General features: G+C 36.4%; 1 protein-coding gene across 2 annotated transcripts in view; it reads right to left on the reverse strand.

Moving 5' to 3' along the window:
* Window positions 1-25,541, reverse strand: part of clstn2 (calsyntenin 2) — a 188,033-nt gene that overhangs the window by 88,875 nt on the left and 73,617 nt on the right. For both annotated transcript variants that reach the window (XM_015380869.1, XM_015380868.1), the window contains exon 2: window positions 11,720-11,842. In XM_015380869.1, the coding sequence (XP_015236355.1) occupies window positions 11,720-11,842 (123 nt within the window). The remainder of the gene's footprint in view (window positions 1-11,719; window positions 11,843-25,541) is intronic.

The following is a 25,541-nucleotide window of genomic DNA, read 5'->3' on the forward strand; positions in this document are numbered from 1 at the left end:
TGTGTGTGTGTGTATGGATGGATGGATCGATTGAATTGAAGCTTTCCAAATGTAATTCTATATAAATATATATTAAAGCCTATCTTATGAGGCTTATTCTTATGTTCAAAGTCCTCAACAACCTTTTTTAGAAGAGGAAAAATATTCAATAAACCTTTGCTATGGTTGGCATTATGTTTACCAGAGCCCAGAATTTATGAAAATGTGATTACAGAAATAGGACATTAATTTCCAAATAAAACATTAAAGATGAAAAGTTTTAAGGGTGAATGGGTCACAGATTGTTAAAGATAGAGTTATCTGAGCAACACTGATATTGTTCACAGGTCAGAAAGACTCATAATCATTTTTTATGCTCAAACGGATAAGGCAAATGGACTGAGGAAGATATGTAAATTGATGTCTAATTGACCTGTCAGCATATTGAGGCTCTGTGAAAGCACCCTTACACAGAGAAGAGCGAGAGGAATATACTGAGATCAACTGGATTAGTTAGACCTTCTATTCTCTGCACAACGCGAAATTTTGTTTTATAGGCACATTCATTCATCTGTTGATTCAAAAAATAAGAGTTTACAGGTTAGCTTGCTCTTTCTCACCACCTTTGGGTTTGTGTAAAAAAATATAGGTACCGGTAGATATGAGAACATTTAGAAGGCAGATAAGATTTGGTGAATGTGTTCAATTTATTTTTAAAATATAGACTCAGTAAATAACTATGCAGTTTTTGAAATGTGCTTGAAAGAACTCAAAGCCTTTTTCTTATTGTAGTATGTGTGGTCACTCATACCACAAACATAGACACAAAATGAAAGAGAAAAAATGAAACTCATGGTGTTAAGACAAGAAAGAAAGATCCAAAGTAATTTTTAAAATGGGGCAATAGGCTAATAACTGAGCCGTTTGGGTCTTTCATAAAATCAATCATTGGCTAAAGGGTTGTTTGATGCTGTGAGCGATCGCAGAATACTCTGACAACAGAGCATTACTGGAAGAGTAATTACTCTCGGTCTTAGGAAGGAACCATTTGCCAATAATGGAAAGGAAGGGTGATTCCCACCATATAAAAGAATCAGCTTTCATCGTTACAAAGTGATTTTTCGTCAAAGATTTACTGTGTAGCTTTATAGGTATTGTTTTGATATCACACAAAGATCAGATTGACACTGGATAGCACAATAGACTCATGAAAGGAGAGACTTAATGCAATCCTCTATAGCTGACTGAAAACAAAATGGGAATGGAAAAAAAAAAAAACAGAACAAAGGAATGAAAAACTTTTACACATGATGGATTCTTCAGAAGAGTGAAAATGTGTCAGTATGTGTACAAAGAAAGTAAGACTTCTTAGAATTTTTATCCATTTTACAGGTAGCCCATCCATTGTTTATGCTTATGGGGAATCTGCAATCACCAAAAGCAGATAGTATGAGCTGAAAAGAAGGCAGCAGCAGTAATATTAAGTATGGAGCACAGACTAAAACAGATCTCAGGAGCTGCATCAGAGGAATCCCCAACAGGATATCTCATTAGCAGCACATAAGTAGTCTGGTAAAATGCAGAGTTTTGGTTTTAGGAATTGTCAAAGAAAAAAACGATGGAAATAAATACAGCAACTGACTTTTTGCATGCTTGTCTTAGATATATTTGGGCTGTGGACATTTTTCATTCATCTCACATGATGCTTTACTTTCTCTAATGTAAAATGATGTCAGTTTGCCAATAGGACCATCAGCATGATCTGCTAAGCATTCCAAGAGCCAGTGTGCAAGGAGGATAGTTTATGCCGTAATATTAATGATCTATATCATCTAGATTCTTTTATTTTCCAGCTTCATTTTGCACTTCATATGTGTTATTTATCAATGAAAAATTCTTGATAAATGGTATAGATTAAACTTAAATTAAAAATCTCCTCTAATTCCTGTTAATTCCTGTTAAAATGTTTTTTTTTAACATATGAGTTTTTTTATGTGGTTTATTAATAGCATTTCTCATGAATTACAGACAGCTCTGGACATACTTAGAATGCTGAACCTTAACTGTCAGGATTTGCGATGCAGCAAGTCATCCTTGGAACAAAATAAAGCTTTGCAATTTGTTGCAAAATTACAGGTTTACCTCAAGATCCTTCCCTTCTACGTCTGAGTGCTTATCTAATTGACTTAGTGCATGTTCATTGTTGCTGTGTTTTTGTGACGATCACAAATAATGCCAATAATCATTATGTTGTGATACTGTGTGCTGTCTGTTTACTTTGCATAATTTAGATCTATGCTTGTATCATCGGCATGTGTATAATTTAAAATTTCTCTTATAAAATAAACACTGACTTTTTCTAATATGTGGAAAATAATGTGAAGTAATAAGAAGTGTTTTTCCAATTTAAATGTAATTATTTTTTTTTATGAAAACAGAAAACAATGTTGAGACTTGTAAACATCAGCTCTCAAAACTAGTGACGGATTTTATGAATTTATCAGTTTCATGGCTACGTATTACTCACAAACTGCACTCCCACTGCTGAAATTTAGGCACTTTGAAACCCAAGGAGGGGAGGGAATGAAGAGAGAAAAAGTGAAAGACGGGGACAGTGATATGTTCCTCTCCATCTCAAGGCAGAGAGAAACAGACACCAGTCTAGTTTGATCATACTGTCGCTTCAATATCCTCTCTTATCCTTTGATGATCCATCACATTATCTTTGAGAGTTCTTGTTACACACATACACACTGCATATCCCCATTATATGGTCTACCTTTGTCTTCCTCTTTAATCTCCGCTTCTCACATCACCAGCCATTTTCCAAACATTTCTGCCCCTTTGCTTCTCTATACCACTTTTTCTTTGGCGCCAATCTCTTCGAAATGTGTCAGTTTCTGCGTTTTCGGGTCCTATAGTGTAATTAGCATCTGAGCTATTTTCACCTCAGCGCAGCGGAGTTGATACAGTGGGATTAAGCAGTGGGGAACTTTAAACAACTTGGTAGATAAGCCTAAAGTTTTTCTGTGATCAGAGTTGTAGCAGTAATTAGTCATAACAGCCTGCAGTTCACACTAGCAGGCTGATTTTAGCATACCTGAAAGACTGAGGATCATACACTTAACAAGTGCACCTGTTGAGGAGACCCAGACTACAAGTGTAATGTGCCACAGCTATGGTTTATTTAAGGAAGGGAGTTTAATTAATTTCTATTAATTCATTAGGCAACATTTAACGTGTTAAAATAATTAACGCATTTAATTTCATTTTCATATATATATATATATATATATATATATATATAAACTATGCATATGTGTGTGAGGGGGGTACGTGTGTGTTTTTGTACTTGTATAATAGTTTATTCAATAATTGAAGAGGAAAAAAGCTTTTATTTTGTCAATTACTGTATTGGCCTGAATAAAAGACAAGATTTTTTTTCATTGAAAACTAACTGAAAATGTTGGGTCGTCTTATAATCGGGTTATAACCAATTTTAAAGGCTGACAGTTGTCTGGGGTCGCTACACAAAAGCAACCGCAGAGGGCGCAATTTTTTTGTAAAGCCAATGACCTCATGGAGAAGGAAAACTGTGGCTGGGGTCATCTTTCTATCACAACAGACAAGAAATGAGGAGGATAATACTAATGGAGAGTCGCTTCGCAGAACGGAGTGGATCAAAAGTCAGACAGGTTTGCGGACATTTGAGACAGAGTTATGACGGCATTTTTTTAAATAATGATGGTCAACTCATGGATGCATCAACTTTCAGGCAGCAAAGGAATATGGAGTTATGGAGTGCAATGTCAAAAGATGGCATGTTCAAAAAGACCAGAAAAATGCAAACAGCTAAAGAAAAGCTTATCAAAAAATTGCAGGGCTGCAGGGTGAGAGTAGGAGTAACAGCGAGTGCAGCAAGGCAGAGGATGTTTATGAGTCATGCAGATTTTTGAGACGTTCCGTTTGCATTTTAGTTGAAGTATTGCAAGATTTCACTGTGTTTTTTTTACTTTTTTGTTTCATTGCACAAATCTTTCAATTTAATATTATTTCAATGAAATTCTTAGCACCTGAATATAAAATAGCAATGAACATGGTTTTTCAGTCTTTTTTTCTTCTTGGTCTTTTTGTTTTGTTCCTAAACACTGGTCCTTAAAAGAGGGTGTCTTCTTATAATTGATATTCGGGTGAGTACGTATATGGGTCAACTTGGGTCAAGGAGGTGATGTAAGGAGTTGGAGGCGTATCCAGCATTCTCAAGCTGTAAATCTGACCTTGGCTCCTCCCTGAATAGGGGATTAAAGAAGGCTTTTACAAGTTTTATCAAACAATATTTTTATTTTGACAATTTTAATATGCTTATGTAAAGCACACTATCGATAATATTAATCATCCATCCATCTATTCATCTATCTTCTCCTGCTTCATCCATCAGGGTCATAGTGGGGCTGTTTCCTATCTCCAGCAGTCTATTTGTCACCAGTCCATAGCAGGATAACTGTCATTACCTGCATTTTTTTTTAAACCTCCAACTCCAAGTCTTTTTAACAACCAATCTCAAACTACCCGGAAGAACAGCTCATTTTTGCTCAATTACTGTAACTGGGGCAGGCCAAACCTGTTTGCACATTTTAACATTTGAACTAGCAATATTTGTAGATCACCAATAACATGCTCACTTATTAAATATGAAATCAATTTTGTTTTTGTTTTTTTCCCCCACACAATTGTGACAGGTTGTGGCAAACTCAGGAACTCAAGTGTAGGTGGGAACATTTTTGATTATTAAAAGATCCTGAAAGAGTAGAGTCTAAGATGTATAATGATGTCAAACTTGTCAAAATCTAAAAAGAATTGAAGAAGATCTGACCATTTAAATGTTGGGAATGTGCAAAGAGCATTCACAAGAAAACTAAGTTTGAAAATTCTATAAAATAATCGAGGTGGTAGCAGCCTGACTAAAGAGACAGCTGTGTCTGCCATGAAGAATGTTCATGTTATTTGTTTGTATTTTGTGGGTGTGACCATCTTTCTGTTTTTCCTATCTTTAATTTGTCAGTCATAAAATGTGATCAATAAAACCAAACTGAAGACGATGCCAGAAGGTGCAGTTTGTTTAAGGTCAAAGTAGCAAGTGGAGCATGAATTTGTTGACTTTTTTAGAAAGTGCCAACAGAACAAAGGACAGTGCGCTGGAACCAGCACAATACATTTCTGTTGCAAAGCCAAGATTTTAAGTCACCAGTTGAGTAAACATGAATGCTCAATAGGTTTGCTACTGTAGTGACATAGCACAACTACCAGAATCAACCAATATAACTTGGCCAGATGAAGTATGGTATGACTTATACCAACCACCTATTAACGCTGGGCCTTTACTTACAAAAAAGCTTTCAGTGATCTGGCATCCATTGCCTGTGGAGCTAAAGTGTTTAAAAGCAGAACAGGTGCAAAATATTGGCTTGATCATGCTGCAACAGCAGAGTTCACCCATGAGAGAGGTAATCCTGGTTGTCCTACACCTAGAAAAAACTGCAGGCAGAATCATTAGGTCAGCTTCACACATCCTACATGTCCGCAAAAAGTGCCATTTAGCAATCAAGACTCAATGTATGTAGGGTCTCTTCAAGCAGATCCCCTTTTTTGTATTTCTGTATCCACTTTTTGTTTCCAACTTCCTGTCTGACTCATCTGTTTTTTTGGAATTTGATGTTACACATTTTTTATTCTCAATGAACAACAAAGATTTTTTTAGTGGTATCTGTTTCGTCAAGTTTTTTGTGTGTAAATATACCAAAACTAGTGACTACCATCAGCTTGATTGTAGTCTTAAATTCAGTTGATTTTCAATTTAATCTCAAAACTTACCTGTTTCAAAGTGCCTGTGGCAGTTTTTTCTCTGTTTTGGGATAAAGTCCAGAGACCAGGAAATTGGATCTGCCAGGGAAGGGTACCCCAATGCCTCTTTAGCTCTGTTACTATAAAATAATGGCTTAATTGCATACATGGTGGAAAACTTTACTCCCACCCCACCAATTAGGCCTGTTTTTTTTTTCTAATTTGATGCTGAAAAAATGTGAAGAAATATTAGGTCCTGTTTAAGAGGTGGTGTTTGAGAGAAGTTTATAAGAAAATTACCCACTATTGTTGATTTTTAGTTTATAGCTGAGTCTGGATTAGTCAGTTCAGGTAATGATCTTCTCCTCTAGTACAGAGAGAAAATAATGTAGGGTCAAAAGCAAATTCATAACAATAACGACAATCGTGATGGAAATTATATACTGCATACACAAACACTACAGGAATAATAAGTAGCTGCTTATGATATCCTCCACTTATATGCAATGCCTCATTGTCTCCATGGTTTCCCTCAGCAATCCATTGTCCCTTTCTTCTCAGACTACTTTTGTTCTTCAGACCCATGTGAGTCAAGAGGAAACAATGTACCACAGGACATTTTTTCTGGTAGCATGATGAATGGGGAGAATTTGTGCATGTTGACTGTGGCCTTGAGATAAAGAATAAGCAAATGAAACTGTCTGTTCTCCTTGTAGCCCCCTAAAGTCCTAAGCCACCACTGCTCATGCTACTTTTGATTGAAAAGACTATCAGTACACACAGCACTACTCGACCCACACACCTTTGTGCATCTGTTTGTAGGCCCAGTGCTGGTTGTTTACATCAAAGTGAAATGTGCTGTGGTGGAGTAGTGATAGACACAGCCAAAGGCGATAGAACATAAGGAGGATATCCATAAAAATGTTTGGTAAGGAGTGAGAAAAATGCTTTTAGAGGAAAGAGAAAGCAGAAAAAAGAACATATCAGAGAATTAAAAAATTTCATAGAACACCACTGTATGTAGTCTTAGTAATTCTGCTGTCTTACAGTACTGTATAAATTTACATTCACACATATGGATGTGTAGGTGGGTGTGCTCCTGTTTGGCAATTTGAGTTATTTCACCATCCAACTGAGGACCAGTTGTTGTAAAGTGGTCCCCATAAGCTTTTTTTTTTTTGCCAAAAGTTAGGTTTAGGGCTTAAGTGTGAATTAGGTTTAGTTTAGGGTTAGGGCGAGGTATGCACTGGTAACGGTTAGACTTAGCGTTATTGTCAGGCTTAGGGCATAGAAAGGGTTAAAAATGACTGAAAATTAGGGAAGTCAAAGGGAGTCAACACATGGTTCTTAAACATATTTGTTTTGATTAATTAGTTATATAGATTTGAGAGCTTTTAAAAATATTTTTAAACATGGAAGCTTCTCTCTATAATGGTGTGATAAACCCTACTGAGGATGAAACAACCAGGCTCTAAGAATTGATAAGGAAGATGACCCCAAAGGATGAAACACTCTGTGAATGTCAGACAGTGGAAAGTGGAAGAAAAGGAACCGCAGGAACCCCTGCATGGAATGTACCACCGACAGCTAAAGTTGCTGATATGACCAAATCGTACCAATTGCTAGAAAGGGCCTAGACTAAAGCACAGCACAGAAGCACTGATCATGGTAACACAGGAGCAGGCCTTGAGCAACAGAGCGGTAGAGGCCCAGATCTACCATAGCAGGCAAGATCCCAGGAGTAGACTATGCAAAGAGGTCCCAAAAATAATCCACAATTTCACAGCAGGGTGGCAGGTACTGGTAGGAAAGGGGTACAGAGAACATCAAAACCAAGTGGCTTGTAAAGTGGACAGAAACATCTGTGCAGAATAAAAAAAAGTAGCACCGGGTCAAAATGGGAGCCACCTACCAAGGTGGTGGAGAATAACAGATCTAAGATCATATGGGACTTCTAGATACAAACAGACAAAAGGGTTGTGGCCAACCAAGCGGACATTGTGATCACTGATAAGGGGCAGAAGTCCCTTGACCATAAACACTTTCCCTAACTGGTACATTTGAGGCCTGCAGAAAAGGCTCCTATGGAAAGTTTTACAAAAGTGAGGTGCATGCAGTACAATTCTTCAAATTAATTGAATAATTCACCAAGTTGATCCTGCCTCTCGTGTCAAGCTTTTAGCTATTCACAGCATAAGTAGCAGCTGTGATGTATCACATTCTTGATCTGTTCCACAACTTGCCGTTAACCAATAAATGAAAGGCTTTCCAAATCCAGTTGGGAGGAACGCGCAAATATCATCCCCATCCACAAAGGTAGAAATCATGTCATTTTGCTCATCTTTCAAAAACAAAATTAGACGACATTCCTGCTAAAACCGAAGCAGCCATGTTTGTCTTACTTCAGCCTGCCTCTGATTGTCATCATATACTGAATTCCATTGGCTTGTATTATATTTGTATTTGAGGCTAATGCATCTATTAGCTTCTGGCAAGATGTATTTTCAGGAGTTTGTTAATTCACAAATTTCTATAGCAATTCATCTTGCTTGCAAGGTAAATCATTTCTGAATTATCAATTTAGAAAGGAGCTTTTTTACACTAAGCCGTGTAAATTTAATAAGCATTTTCCATTCCTACATTTTCCTGTTTACTTGAATTGTCTTTGCTTTTATATTTTTAGAGATATTAAACACAATTTTAAAGCTTACAAAATCTGGGCAAAAACCTTTTTATAGCACTTTCTAACAGCTGAGGAAAGTGCTTAAAATTTTTCATCTGTGTTCTCCAGTTTGCAATTAATGTAGGACCAGAAGGCTAGACCACTCCTTTCCGGCACAAAACAAAACCAGGATTCATGAGAGTGTCTATAATGTAGGTGACTAGCTGAATATGGGTACGCTGGGAGCAATGTGAGGAGATAGAGAGGAGGAAGAATGACTGTAGGAATCAGGAAGAAAGAGTGTGGTGCCAGTTTGGTAAAGAATGGCATAAATGAGGGCAGAGATCCAGATAAAAATGTGACAGCATAGTTAGACTGTGTGGGGTTGAGGTGGAGAGCGGATGGAGGTGTTTGTGCAAAATACAGGCTAAGCCAAGGAAGACAAATTGGAATGGATCTGCTCTTTTACTGCCATTTTTTCAGTCTCCTTGGAAGCTATTGTGTTGGTTTCATTCATTAGACCACATGCAATAAAAAACATTCAACGAGAGAAATATCACCAGTCAGAAGCTTCTGTTTTTTTCTCCCAGGTGATTTCTCACCAGCATTGACCTTCTCAAGCAAACAGTCCACATGTTAATCACAGAGAAAAGCATCGCAAATAAATTTCCCCCTTTGTCAGTCTGGTTGTTGTGGTGTCATTAAACATTCACTGCATCACAGATTTGTTTACCAGGCAAAGAAATGTGCTGCAAATCACTGTAAGCCTATTTGAGTGGAAAGAAACAATAGATGTGAAGAGGCTTTTCAGTGTTTCCACTTGTGCTAAGAAAAATAGATTGTAATATCTACTCTTGATAAAGATGTTGCTCATTAAAATCTTCACGGCTTCTGGGTTTAACAGAACTTAACTAAACGGTAGAAATAATAAAATAAGCTTTCTTCGAACAAGTTACACATGATCTATTTTCCCTCTGAATATAAACTGAAATCTCACACATAAATTTGGAAAATCAAAAATGCATGAAAAACACACAAAGACAAGATAAAGATTAAAAGAAAAGTGTGAATGCGACTGACCTATCAGTTCTAATGAGTTTTCAACTCATGTCAGCACTTAGACCCAATTTACCAGGATAGCAATTTAGACATCAGTTGTCAACAGGTTTTTTTCCTTCAAGACATTAAGAGTTTCTTACTACAACTTTTTCCTTTAACCAAAAACCCTACCGTCCTCTTAAAACTTCTCTGAAAGGCACACACAGTAAATTAAGTTGTCACATTTGGATAAAGCTTATAATGATATCATTACACCATACACAAAATCTAGGGGACTAAAGTTTGAATTGAGTTTAGTTTGAGGGTGAAAGGTAGCCCATAGAAATGAATGGAAGTCAGCACAATATATGTGTGAGTGTGTGTAAGTGTGTGTACCTATATTTCTTACCTTGTGGGGACTGTGTAATGGCAATTTCCCAGGAAGATGCAACTTTGTTGGGACTTACAGGTTCATCAGGAAAAGGTCTATTTCTCTTCTGCGGGTTAGGTTTAGGAATAAGTTAACTAACGGTGTGTGTGCGCTTGTTTTTAATGAATTGTCTGACCCATTTTTACAGAAAATGACACCTTGTGGGGACCGAATTTTCTTTGTGAGGCCCGATGCCTGGACCCCAAACTGGGAATTGCTGTTTTGCGGTCAGGTGTCACATTTAGGACTAAGAAGTGGATTGTGTTAAGGTTGGGGTTAGGGTTACGTATGAACCCGTAATGGTTATGGTTAGAGTAAGGGTCATGGTTAGGCTGTAGAAATGAAAGAAGACAATGAGAAAAAGCCCTGCTAAGATACTGAGACAAGTTTGTTTGTGTGTGTGTCTGCACACACTCCAAGCTCCAACTTATAGTATTTCTTGGAAGTTTTTTTTTGTATTCTAATTAACAAATATTCACACTATGCTTCCATTATCGACAGAGTAACACCCTAAAAATATACAGTGAAGACTTTAACTTAGTGTCTTGAAAACTGAGTAACTGCATTGAACAGCAATGCTCCCAGTCCCAGCAGAGACTTGTAGAGTTGCCTCTCTCCTGACACCTCCTCCAGCTCAAGCCAGCTGGGAAGCCAGCTGGGCCAAATCCGCCAGCTCCCAAACCAGACCTCCTCTGATCCTTTGCTGCGCCTAGAAATCCTGTCCACACTATTCAGCCATATTTTTGATCGTTAAACTATAAATTACTGAATAAAAAGCAGAATGATGGGCATGGGTAAGTTTGTGCGAGTAAACACCAACCATTATGTTGTTACTGGGAACAAGACAGACTTCATTTTAGATTGAATTTACATGATGTGAGCTATGATATTGCTCCAAATGAAAATGTAACCAGGGGTGAACTTACCTCTGACAAACACTGTATATCTGTAATGGCAGATATAGTAAAGCTGACGCTTCTAGCATATTAAAAAGCAAAAAAAAAAAAAAAAAACAGGCAGAAAATAAAAATAAAAAACATTAGGTCAGCAAAGTTATTTCAAAGCAACCATGGACAAAATGTCTGAGAGACCAACTCTTTCACAGCCAGACAAATCATGAGGGACAATAAGTCACATTGGCTGTAAGGTAAAGAAAACAGTGCCTGATGTATTTTGCAGTTACAAAAGCATGTGAGTAATTACTGAGTATAGTACATAATTAAGCTGGTGAAAATATAAACCATGTATTTATCACATATATATCCGAAATGGCTCCTCTGGGTATCTCTTGTCAGCAGCATGCGTCATGAAAAAGTAATTCTGCCCTAAAAGAAAAAAGCTACACTGTGTTTCCTAAGGTTTATAGTAAAAATACTCCTTATATACACTGTGGAATATTTTTCTGAATGCGTAAAGTCATTCTGTTGCATGGTGAGAAAAAAAATGTTCTCTCTTTGAAAAAAGAAAAAACAAAACAGCAGAATTTGTTTTACACTTCTGCATGTGATAAATGGAATTCACACTCCATGACAAACAGTAGGTACAGAGAACTTCTGCATCATCTGTTTTTGTCCTGTGGTGTGAAGTTGCCCGTACTCAAAGCTGTGGCATCCTTGTCAAGGTCCTGAGTGTGTTGTTGTGAGGAAAGTGTAAGAATGTGCTCCTTTCTGTATAAGTAGAACTGGTTAAAATAAGAATAAAAAAAGGGTTTGCCGTTTGGATGAACTGTGAATGTCTGAATTTTTGCCATTAGTTATTATATTTCCTACCAGCATAAGGAACTGGGGCATCCTTGTCTAGAGCTACTAGAGGAGGGTCCAGCAGCACTGTCTCCATGTTCTCTGTAATCACTCCATGGTAGGAAGTCTCTATCCAAGGCTTGTGCTTGTTGACTGTAAAAGGAGAAGAAAGAATGAGATAAACATCGTTATTTATTTGTTATCTTTTAAATAGAAACAAAAAAAGTGTGAGGAAAACAACATTTTTGTAGAAGTTATCAATATAAAACTTCAAAAGAAAGCTTTTACACGCTGATTATTGTCCACAACACTTAGTTTGGCGTTTTTGAGACATTTGCTTTGGTAAAACTCAATATGACACTGAACAAATGCATTTCTGCTTTCATATCGGTATTATGACCTCTGCATCTCTTCCTCCACCATCAACACTTTTCTCACAGTAAATTCTTGTTTTTTTGTTTTGCATTTTCTTTGTGCTGTGTGCATTTTCTAAGAAATGGGGAACTTAAATTAAACAATTCAAGAGTGGATAAACTGTAGATTAAAACAGATCATCACCACAATTGCCCATGCAGCTCAGTAGGTCATCTGATCCCAGGCTTTTCCTCAGTCCACATGTTCCTGAGCTATATTTTAAACTCTCCTGTCTCTCTAGTACATTCTTTACTTGTAAAGTCCGGTTTGGTAAAAACGTACCCTAACTGAATCCAGTGTAATATATACCAATCTAAATTAAACTTCCTCACAGCAGGAAACAAACAGGAGCGTATGCTGAAGCCACACGAACATATGTGGATAATGTGTACTTTGGTGAATCCACACATACAGTCTGTATCTATGGTGTCCAAGAGTCGCTCTCTGCAGGGAGCAAGCATGACACCCTGGCCTTCTAATCCATTGAAGAGAATCTCTTTGTCTAATGCCAGTGAGCAGATGAGGCGTCCAGCTGGCATTAATTTGAAATGCACCAAACAGCTCCATCTCTTAAGTTTTTTATCTGTTTGAATAACACTTCAGGGAGGTTTGTCCTACTATCCCATTTTATCCCTCAGTGGCTATCAAGACATAGCAAAGAACAGGGCTGCTTTCAAAAGATGTAGCTTACACAATATTTACAAATTATTTAGTAATTTTTGAATGTCTAGTGTTAATATAACATACAGAACCTCATAAACAAACCTTGGCTGTCTAAATTAATGCCCAACCGCCTGGGCACTATATAGGGGTTACATCATTTTATATGAATGTGCAATGTCTAACAGATGAAAAAGTAGTGGACCCAAAATTTCCCAAAATCCATCTGGAAAAGTTGTGCAGATTGCTGGTGACTAGATGAGCAGATATATCCCAGAATGATTTTCAAGAGATCTCCTTGCAAAACATCATGGGATTTATTTAAGGGGCACAGAGAACAAAGATGGCACAGTCACCATGTGAGGAGCCGCAATCACGTGAACAACGGGGAGTGAAAGGTAGTGGTCATCTCTCTCAACGGCTAGTTATCTGATTGCACTGATCCTCACTCTATTGTGTTTGAGGGTTTAGGGGTTAGGGCGCACATTCATACTTAGACCTTGCCTTTAATAACTCATTAGCCTCATTCTTTCCACCTGCTCGTGCCAATCTGTACTCATTGGTTGTGTCCAAACGTCTGCCCTAACCCCTAAATCCCTCAATCACTCTATAGATCAGGGACTATATAGTGGACTTAATAGTGAACTCAGTTAACTAAAAGTTCAGACAGAGGATCACAGCTATTTGCACCCAATTAGTCAGGTAACTTCGCCTCTCTGCACTATGCCTGTGCCATCTTTGTTATTTTTCTCCACTACAACAAATCCCATGATGCTTTGCAATGAGAGCTCGTGCAAAGCAATCTGCTCGTCCAGTGACCATCGATGACCACTACTTTTTAAGGTGTATTGTAGGAAATTTCGAATCTACTACTTTTTCATTCACAGGATGTTTGGACACTCATTTAAAATTGCGTAATCAATATATAATGGCCTATATAGTGATTAGGGCGGACGTTCGGACACAGCCATTGTCTTTACCTGAACCGTGCCTTTTGAACACCGGCCTATTTTGCTCACTCCTCACAGATGAATCCTGTTTTCTGATGCCTTTATCTCTCTCATCTTGTGCCAAAAGTTGCATCGTTTACAGAATTAAACTCCTTAACCAATTACACTGCCTATAAATACCTGTTTACACTTTGGATCCCTTCCAGTGAAATCCTATTGAAACCACATCACAATTATGCACTGCTTTTAGTTTATCACAATCCTGGTTAAATAAATTAAAAGTTGTTATTTTTAATATGACAGAATGTGTAGAATCTTAACAGATTTGACAATTTAAATTACCTGTTAATTACCCCAAAGTTCTGTTTTTTAAATACTTTTGAAAAAATAAAAACATAGCCAATTAAAAAAAAGAGTTAATCACAAGATACATTAACAAAGCAGGCAAATGTGACCAGAATCCAATATTTTTTGCCTTATCGGAGCCACATTCAACGTTGTAATGTGTAGGATAATGGGCCCTGATGACCAAGGTTAAGAAACCTTGATCTAGGTACAGCAGCATCATAAATGGTGTGCACTTTACTGGAGAAGCCTGTATATGTTAAAAAAGAAAAACTCCTTATGCTGCACAATTAGATGTTTTTTTTTTTATGTCGAATTAGTGGAACTTTTGAGCATCACTGGTTTCAGATTCAACAAATTATCTCGAATACCTATTTGCCAGAGATCCCTCATAACACGACGAGGATGATTTATTTGTGCTGCACTTTATTTCTATGCTTAAGGCAAAATGTCGGGGATCTGGCATCTCAGTAAAACACAGATAATGGCATTATATGTGAGGTCAACCTCTCTGTTGGAATGTGTCCTTAACTTTCGTGCAGGAAACTGTGGTTTGAATCAAGACTGAGATTGAAGTGATGACAAAATCTTTTTTACTCCATAATTATTGAAAAACTCAGATTTTCTCTATGAGATTTTACAGCAGAGCTTTGCAGACAGGAAAGCTCCACAAACATTTTTTATTTATTTCTCTTACTTCCTGCCACCGCAGGTTTTTTCCTTTTTTTCCTATCTTTTATCTTTATTGTCATTGTCACAAGAACAACAAAATAAAAAAAAAATAAGTGCCATCAATCAGTGCATATGATTAAGAACAACAACAACAACAAAATGATGATGTCCACAAAACCACAAGGTAAATTAAAGAAAATAACTGCAGATATCAGTGATGGTAGTAACTGAGTTGGTATCACAATTGAAATTTGAAGCTATATATTTTCATATATGTTAGGGTTTTTTCCAGGCATAATTAGAAACAAAGATAGCAAAGACAAGCACTGCTGAAAAAATAATATTTTTCAATATTTTTTTCTCTTTTTGTTACGTTCAATTAAAATGGTTTCTATGTGTTCTTGTAATTACATGTTGTACAGCTGTTTTCAGGGAGATTTAGATAGAGAAGAGAATCTGTTTCAACTTTATGTCCTTTTTCAAATAAAGCCATGAACTAAGGTTGCACTCCTTATTTTAAGACATAGTGGAGGATGTTGTTTTTGCGTGTGGATCATTAATATTTAGCCATGCTAAATATTATATATATTTGCAATAGGAACAGTATTGTTTGCCAAGATAACTGCTTTCTACTGAGATACTCAGATTTCTCTACAGCACTAGTACTCACTGCTCCCCCAAAGGCCATCGTTAATAGTTATGCACTGTTTTTTTCTCACCTTCCTTTACATTGTTTTGAGGAGGTCATAATATAACCAGTTCTTGTTGTTCAAAAGTTTAAATACTAACCCGGGAATCTTTCTGGACCATAGTAACAGTTGAATAACTTATTTCTTCCATTAACAGTGCTCTGTAACATTATTGTCCCTGTATGCATCTGGTGACTTTGGGGCTCTGAGCCATTTAGACTGAAGTTTGATGCCAGATTGAATGAGAATGTAAAAACAAAACAAAAAATCACATTTCAACAAAATTTGGAGTTTAGCATCACAAACTGCAGTGCAAACAAAGCATCTATGTTTAGGTTTCCTGTTGGAATTTAGCAATAATCTAAAGGAGTTTTTTGTCCATTTTTTAAGGCTTGTTATTTACTTCGGTAAAAGTGTTAAATAGTCATAGTACATAAAATCATATAAATTACAATATTGCATTTGGAGTTCTTAGATGCAGTGTTCGGTTATAATATGTCAGTTTTGAGCATTGAACTATGCTGGGCAGCATTATATTTGGCCAGCTAGCTGGATTTTATGCACAAACCATGACATCACTTTCAGTTGCTAAAATGCTAAAGATCAAGATGACTAGTGGACCTTTTGTGATGGTGAAAAACAAAAACAAATTATGAAAAGTGAAGGTTGATTTTAGTAATATTGATTTAACAATAAAAATAATTCTATTTCTCATTCACAGTTGATACCTATTCAGATAAACGCTTTCTGAATTGTTTTTTTTCACAGAGAGACTGCAGAACAGATAATATAGAGTAAAAAAAAAATTATACAAGCCATTTTGCACATAGAGTAGATGGGAAGCATTGCAACACTCAGCATGAGTTTTCTCTGCTGGAGAGTGGAAAGAGGAGAGTGGTCTGTCTTAAAGTGCAATGAAGACATCTCTAGGCTACACCTGTAATATTGTTCTTGTAATAGAGGATTCAGTGGTGCATTCAGAAGTGCATCACTTCTATTCTGTATTGCTGGTAGGGCATCTGCCTCATCCTTTCAGCCTTCCTCAATTTACATTTCAGCGTTAGGAACATTTCCATAAAAACGTAGAGGTGAAATGAAGTGAAACAATCTTGTAAAAGCTACTCTTTTAAACCAAGAAAATATTAAAATAAGGTAGCTGCCGCACAACACTATAAAAACTGCATCTACCAAAGAAATTCTTTATTTGTGCTTCTGCAAGCTACTCATAATGCATACTATAGTATTTTCCAATGTACTTAAAGATGTCTTTAGGTAGTTCTGTGTGTCACATACAAAGTTAGCTTTACACACATTTTCTGTTTCAGTTTTAATATCCAACATTTATCACAAAGAAATTGGTTGGTGGATGACACAGCAGAGTTGTAGTTGATCACAAGGTGTCTAATAAAAAGTCTGTTTGCAGGGAAAGCATCTACTCGATAGGGTAAATCTACCATTTTCAAGATGCTTCTCCAGCACAATTTGCATTAATGATACATCTTAAGTATTCTACTTTGACATCATGGCACTTAACTCTGTGAAACAGGTATGCACCTATAAAACAAGAAAAAGCCCATCTAGAAGAGCTGAATATGTAAAGTTAATCATAATACAGCTTGCGCTTTCTATACAGTTTTAAATCATTTCACAAAATGGCTCAAGACTCAAGACCTAAAACAAAACATTTATTCATGCATTTAAGAAAAACAAATTAAATGTTTCTTCTGTATTTATTTACTGTATTTAAGGTGTTTTTTTTTATTTAAAACATCAGTTTGCATAACCTGACAACAGTGATAGGATAGTCATAGCGTATTATTATTGGTAGAAACATAATACAGTAGTAGGTAGGGGTAGGCACTCAACGCATATTAAAGGTCAAATGAAATCCACAAAAAAAAGCTGGGCTATTGATTGCATTTGCAATATTATAACAATGTAACGAAATGCAGTTTTAAAGTCCCAGATAAAAGTCATTTTCATCACATTTCATTAAGCCAGATTAAAACACTGACATTCTCACTCAAGCCCTTTTGGCAGAAAAGTGGGTTTGCTTCCACAAAGAAGGAAAGAGAAAGGTGCAGCTACCACGCAGATCCATGTAGAAGTAATCACAGTAACAATAAAGTCCTACGAAAATTGACTCTGGACAAGAACACTTTCGAGATCATGAAACAATGAAACCCTGCCCTGAAACATCTCAATGCTTGTGGCAAAAGAAAAAAAATAATCAAGATTAAATTGCAATACCAATACTGGTTGAAAAACAAAAATAGTTATTTAGATTTTTGGCAGAATTTCTAAGTCCTACAGCAAATACTTATTATTTATACAGCAGGATATTTATTTACTGAAGTAAGTTTCAAATTGCCTATTCGGGCTTCATATATTCAGCGGCATCATCCTTCTGTATGACGAACCAGTGTGTGTGGGAGGAGGGAACGGGCAGGAAGCAAGAGCCCATAATTACTCTGGCTCTGTCAAATTACACCAGAAGACAATGCTGAAACCACAGATAATATGAATAATAAACCTGAAACTGGCTTCACTTGTGAAGAGTCATAGGGGTGAAATCACTGATTAAAAAGCCCTTTGGCTGAATGAATGTTTATTGTGTATTTAACACTTAAATGTGTTTTTCTCTGTCTCCAAACCTACTATTTGCAAATCTTTAAAGCCTGTCCCCAAACTCATTGTCTGCACCACAGCTCTTTGCTCCATTTGTCCTTCTTCCTAACCCATATTCATTCAAGCCCCTATGACGGCATGTATTCTTGTTTGAAGGAGGCTCAATTTCCATCCTGTTCTCGAAGTATTGTGCTCCTCTTTATTTGGACTTCTTTTAAAACTAAAAATAGTCAGCTAAATTCCTGGCAAAAGACAATAAACTTAGCTAACAAGAATACAGTACTTCATACAACACCTGAATTTAATTTCCATGAATGTTTCACTGTTTACTTGAGGTTTGCTAGCAATTTTTCTCAAACTCAATGGGGAAATAAAATCCAGTTTTTTTTTCTTGCTGCCTCCAAATCCACTCAATCCAAATGTCATAGGTCTTTAAAAAAAAAAAAAAAAAAAAAAAAAACGGAATCCAGTCTTGATTCATAGGTCTGTTTTTTATCCCTACTGGACGACTGTCCTTTGAGAAACACATTAATAATTTTCACAGCCTGTCTATATTAAATTAGTCAAGTATTGCCTTTGTCCATTTTTCACAACTAGTTATGTTGCTGCTCCCACTGTCACCTCTTGTATTGATTATTCTAACCCTTTCCTCTCTAGTATACCCCACAAGTCTATCTTTAAAGCCCAACTGGTACTTTACTGCATGCATAGTGACCTGAACCCTCTCGACCCTAACAATTCCATGGGCTATCTGTTAAACCTAGCATTGATTTTAAGATTCTTGTCCTTTCATTTAAAGCTATTCATAAGCTTCTCCTGTCACGTTTTGAAGAATGGTTTCATCTGCACATACCCCTGTAAATCCTGAAATCATACATCTTTGTCCTACACTATCTAGCTACTACTACGTCTACAATATCATTCACTCTATCAAACTACATTTCTGTCTTAATATAAACAAACATAAATCTTAAAAAGGAAGCAGTGGCAAGATGTTTTCCCAAACTCGGACTTGGAGCTCATCACAAAATCATCAGAATACCAGTGGACTTATTGTGAGAAAAAAACCAGTGGACTTATTGTGAGAAAAAAACGGGTCAGTATTAAGAAACTTTGAATCCTTTAAATGTCAAAGAGTACTTTTCTGTCAGTCACTTTTTTCCATCAGTCTTTTTTCAGTTTACACCAAAATGATGGAAATTGCCTCAGACAAGGCAGATGATCTCAACCCTTGAGCCAAGCTGCTACTGTGGTTAATAATATCTATTATGATAGCAGCTGTTTTTTTTTTTTTAAATGGCTACAAGTGCCTCTGGCTGCAAAATGCATTCTGTCTGAGGCCATTATACGAAACATCTGCAGCCATTAGAGCACAAGACTGCACATTGAAGAAGACTAATCCACTTACCAACCATTCTAAGAGCAAATCCAGCACAGCAGTCGATGCAATCAGATATGACAGTAATGTAGACACAAAAAAGGAAACAAGACAAAGCTTTCTAGTAAATAGCATTAGTGTCTTTGTTTAGGATCAAATAACTGCATGTTCAGCCTAGAATAAGATCCTGTCGCAGAAACAGATATAATCTATTAATTTTGGGAGCACAGTCTGTGCCCTCAGACCTACAACTTTGCATTGCTACTCTACTTACGCATTTCTTTTAAGCATTTATTTGATAAGAAAACTATTTATTTTACAGACTGTGGCAATAAAGAAGAATGACCAAACAAACTATGTCTACAATTCTAATACTTAGATACAGCAACACCCAATGGCTAAACACTAGGAAGTTAAAGACTAATAAATGCTGCAAACAGCTTTTAAGTAACTTTTAAGAATGGGAAAAGACAAGTACATTCCCTAAACAAAAGTACCTATATTTTTGAAACCTTTTTAATTTTCACATCATAGTGAAATGGAAGGGCAATGTTGTAAAGCAAAAACATTATATGAGTCAATACTTTGTAGAACCACCTTTCACGGAAATTACAAGTAAAAGTCTATTGAGGTAATGTCTACCAGTTTTAAAAACCACGAGAGGGTATTTTTTTCCCCTTTCAAGACTGAAGAGTGGAGGATTTACGACAAGGTAAGATCTGTGGCTTCAACTCGTTTGCCCACTCGTTATTTGCAGCCAGCAACGCCTGGTAGCCACATCATCGTCTTCATCTCCTTCAGGTCAGTAAGCCCAGTTTTTTAACATGATGTTAGCACAGTATCGTGAGCAGGTAGTGCCGTTTATTGACATCGATTTCCAAGTTCCAGGCATCAGTACCGTATCGGTTCAAATGTGAATAGTAACCATCTCTACACAAATAACTACAATTTATTTGTCAACCTTTCTTACTTACTTAACTACCTGCCTGTTTGTATTATTGAGTCCTCTCCACTGAATATCAGTGTGACAGGATATCTTTTTTTTCTATTCTCTTTTACTCAACATGCAATAATTTATGTTGTTTTTTTGTTTTTTTTAACTGTTTCTTTTAATGTGAAAAATGTTGACGCATTTCATAAATACCTTTGCAAAGCAATGAAAAAAGTAACATTAAAGTAGATTTTGGTGGTTGCAGCATTTTTGTAGTACAGAAGTCTTTGAGTTTGAACTTGACATTTTTGATATCTAAAACTCAGTGGTATATAAAACATGGTTCTAGGTCAAAATGTCCATAAAGCAGGTAGTCATAAGATGCTAGAACTTTGCTTTCTGTAATATACCTCGACTCTAGCAGTTACCGAGGGGAAATAGTAGGAAAATGTAAACTAATAAAGATACAAGAAACAAAGCTGACAGAAGCAAAGTGTATCAATGGGCAGGACTAAGAAGGAAGAGTAAAACTATCCAACAGGGTGCATCAATAATTTAGCGTCTTAAAAGAATAATGACAAAACCTCCATCGACCAGCGATGGAGCAGATAGAGCAGGTGTAAATCTACAGTGACCTCTCTGTGCCCTGGTAGAATGAGCTGTAATTAAACCTCCACAAGCGTGCACACACGTACGTGCACTTTAACCCTCTCATATTCAGTATCAGACTGCTTCTCAGCAGAATGCGAAAAAGGAGAACAGAGAGCAAAATGTGCACCAGATGACACAAGCAAATGAAAGCAGAAAGAGAAGAAAGGGTATGTGATAAGAGTAACAGCAAAGAGGACAGGATACGATGGATATTGGGTCAAGAGTGGAAGATAATAATGGAAGGCAGTTGGAGATGAAAGGCTCTCTGTCTGCAGGACCTTACCACAGTGCCTTGGAAAAGTGTTCACACCCTTGAGCTTCCTGACTTTTTGAAACAGCTCAATGAAAGCCCTTTATGCATATTTTTGTTTAACATTTATATTCGTTTGTGACATAAAAGTCCCTAAAATGTGAAAGTCTGCAGAGGTAGTCTTTTACTTGTTAAAAAGATCTACTTTGCATTTCACCAACTGAGTTCCTGATTGAAATCCATTCTGCTTCAGATGGATGAGGGATCTCTGCAGCAAATAGAAAATATGTGCAAAAATAGAACAGCCGTGTATTTTAAAGAAGCAGCTGGCGCTGGCCAAATCTGGGAGGCCTCAGAAAGGCACCACAACACACCGGATGAAAAAGCTTTGACTAACTAGAGCTTTAAAAAATAGTGTCCAGATGAAAATGGTTATTGAAGGACAGCCATTATAACATTGCTTGCTGTAATGCATGCAAGACAGCAAAGATTTGGAAGAGTTAGTAGTGAATACACGAGAACAAAATAGAACCGAGAATACAAAAAAAAAAAAGGGAGTAATTGAAGTACTTTGAGTATTTCACCTGAGTAGTGAAGGAGGGAACTCTTTAGTTGCTTGCAAATATGACATTTTTATATTTCTAAGGAGTTTTTGTGAATTAATTAATCTTTTAAAAATGAATCAGATACACAATGTCTTCCATTAGTCTGTGTGTATTCACTTTAAGCTGTATGCAGCCACTTGTTTTCATTGTTAAATGCTGTTAAATGCATCTGTAGAAGTTAAATCAAATTAGCAAAATACTCTAAATGTATATATGTTCATTTTACAGACAAAGGAAAATTGTAAGGTGTGGACAAGTTTATGAAGGATTTACCAGCTGTTGGATGCAGCATCTGCAGAGTTAAAGTTAGTAAGGACTCCAGCACCAGCAAGGCAGAAAAACACCACAGATTTGAGGCAATATCTAAATCAGCACCACAATAATTGATTGTATTTATAAAGTAAAGTAGCTTATTTCAATCTTTTTTTATGTTTCTTTGTTTTGAATCATATTTTTGGTTATCATGAGAATTCGTTATATCCTTGGTATGCCCATCTTTAATTATTTTTTTATATAATTGCCAATATATATATATTCGATATCTGCCAATATTCGATATCGGCCAATATTGGAATATCAGCAAATGTATCAGATATCAGATCAAAATCGTTTATCGGTCAGGTTCTAGTCTAGATGCTATTTTCACAAATACAAAGAGCTTTCATAAATCAGACACTGTACTGTAATTAATTTGTAGCCCCTATTGTGGGGGGTGAGGGGTCAGACACTTTGTGGCAAAGGGCCCTTCCACTCTTAATCCGGCCCTGCCCCTTAACATACTATCTCCACGGAGAAACACCACGGTATGGGGACATTTTGTTTATTTTGGGAGGAAATGTCAGTCAGGGAACAAAAAGACCCATTTGGTCTTGCAGTTGAAAAATTCATCCTCTGCATTAAACCCATCCCTTAGGGAGTAGTGCGTTGCCACCCTAAGTATCAGTTTGGGGTTAGGGTCTTGCTCAGGAGCAGTCTGAGTTTCAAACCCACAACCTTTATGCCTAAGACACAAAAGTCATATTTTGACATCAGTCTCACCAATTTCTGGGGTCAGATTTTTTTTACTTGATATTGCTTTTTCCTACTCCATTTACAGAACAAAAAATGACAATGGTAAGAAATGTTACACAGGTCTCAAAAAAGAAACATTTCTTAACAAATCAAATAAAACATTAACAATGGATAGCAAGTGCAGTGATAATTCATATGCCTTAAGAAATCTCAAAGCATGGCTGCTTAATGCACTAAGGAATCTGCAAATTAATGTATGTACCAATACCAAAAAGGTCCCACTTTCGGTGATATCATCTGGTGATATACAAGTCTATCTCTATTTGACTCTAGTTTGTTATCTCTGTTTTACTCTAAAATTAGGATTTACATTGTGCTACATTGGAATAGCAAATGATTATGTGAATACAAGTGAGAGCATTAATGAAGTACAGATACCCCTGCTTTCAGTGTTTATTGTTTTCCAGCTTTTTTATTGTCATTACACTTTCACAAGCACAGAGCAACAAAATTAACTCTCTGCATTTAACCCATCCCTTTGGGATGCAGTGGGCGGCTTTTGTGAGGTGCCCAGGCCGCCACTTCACTGATATCTCCACCACTATTTCCACCACAATAAGGTTTTTTCACAAAGCAGGCGGTTCCAACTTATATCCAACTCATATCCAACTTTTCACTGCAGTCTGAACAGTTCACTTCTGATCTATACAAATTAAATTTGTAACTATTAGTTTTCAAAGGGTCAGCCGTCTTCAGGGTAATGCTATATTTTATCTGACTTTTAAATAATTTCCCTGGATCCAACTAGACATCTACAGACACTTCTCTAGAGGAATATTGTGCTGTGTACTACCTTGGAAACCAAAACACTTGCTAGTATATATAAAAAAATCGTTTCCTCTTTAGTCTATGCAATTTCCTTCACACGAGATAAAATGTCCTTTCCTGCCACCTCAACACAAACTTCATTAAAGACAACAAGTATAGGCTTGTTTCCAATTATTTCTAATTAAACGCCTGCTCATTTTACACAAATGTTTGAAACTTTTTTCCTCACAAAACATTTAAAGACTAATTATCTTACCCTGTCAAAAGAAGCGTTCCCTTAATACCATAAGGTTTATCAAAAATTACAGAATATATTTTCCTTCTTTTAAGGCAAACAAAAAACTTTCTCTTGCCTTTGAACCAATGGATAACATAAGAAAAGTGTTTTTATGTTTCGTTAAGACTGAACATGCTGATGATGAGCCACAGCCTGTTGTTCTGTTTAGAAGGTGATAATAGCTTCAGTGGTGATCACCACCTCATATCACATGCTTCTAAGAGTAATAGATGGCAGCTTAAGAGCTAAAAGAACTTTCTGTGTAGCGGTTTGAGCTCAGATATGATGGGCACACTTAGTCTAAGTTTCTACACTGACAACATTCTTAGTTTTACTCATTAGAAGTTTGTGTTTGCTGTCAGAAAGAAACATAAATGACTACAGCACCATACAGATGGTTAATTATAGACATTTTGTGGGCATTCATTATTTTTTACAGCTGGAACAAAAGTTGAAAGCTGGTAAATTAATTATACTTAGCAATAAAATCCCGAATTTTATAACAATAGACATATAGTATTTTATAGTTTGGCGATAAAGGCGAATGATAATTTTCTGACAATAAACAAACAGTATGACTGTACGCTTTTAATCATAATACATATTCTGTTTTCTATATAAAATCTCCAAAACCGTGAATAGTTGCAGAGACCATCATAATAGCAACACTGGCTTACGAAAGTATTCACACTACTTCCTTTATCATTATAACAAACTAGAATATAAGTTGTCAGCACTTACTTATGATGAACCAACATAAATAAGTACTGTTTAAAGTCAGGAGGAGGAAGGAACATGATCAGGAGTAGGTTGAGGCTGAAATTCATCCTTAGCGTGGTTTGTAGAAGCCTTTAATTCGTTCACACGTGGAACCAGAATTGTAATGTGAACACTTTATTTGTATTGTAAAAAAGCTTTTTTTAAGCAAAATTTATTACACCCCTCGTTTAATGAAAGGAAAACCTGCAATTGTCACATAGATTAATTGAATCTGACAAAAGTAATTGACAAAAAAAATCTGATGTTGCTTTTCAAACATGCTTCAACGGGATGATAAAAAAAAAACATAAAAAAAATGAAGGTAGAACATATTTAACCAATGTTTGTTCACTAATTTGCATAATGTGTGTCTACAATCTTGTAATCAGTCAGTGGGCCTACACTGTAAATAAGAATACAGGTAGTCACTGAAATGTTTGGTCATATAGTGTGGACCACACTCAACATGAACCAGAGGAAAGAGTGTACTCAGGAGATAAGAAAAAAATATATAGACAAGCATGTTAAAGGTAAAGCCTATTAGATCATCTCCAAGTAGCTTGATGTTCCTTTGACTGCAGTTGAAGATATTATTAAAAAATGTAAGATCCATGGGTCCGAAGCCAACCTAAATGGACGTCACTGTAGGAGGAAAACTGATGTCAAATCAGAGAGATGGATAATACGAATGTTGACAAAAGAGCTGCAAAAAAATTCTAAAAAGATTAAATGTGAACTTGAAGCTCAGTGTCAGGTCACACCATCCATCATTGTTTGAGCAAAGTGGACTTAATGGCCTGGAAA

The sequence above is a fragment of the Cyprinodon variegatus genome, unplaced genomic scaffold, assembly GCF_000732505.1.
Source record: "Cyprinodon variegatus isolate N-32 unplaced genomic scaffold, C_variegatus-1.0 Scaffold224, whole genome shotgun sequence".
Lineage (NCBI taxonomy): Eukaryota > Metazoa > Chordata > Actinopteri > Cyprinodontiformes > Cyprinodontidae > Cyprinodon > Cyprinodon variegatus.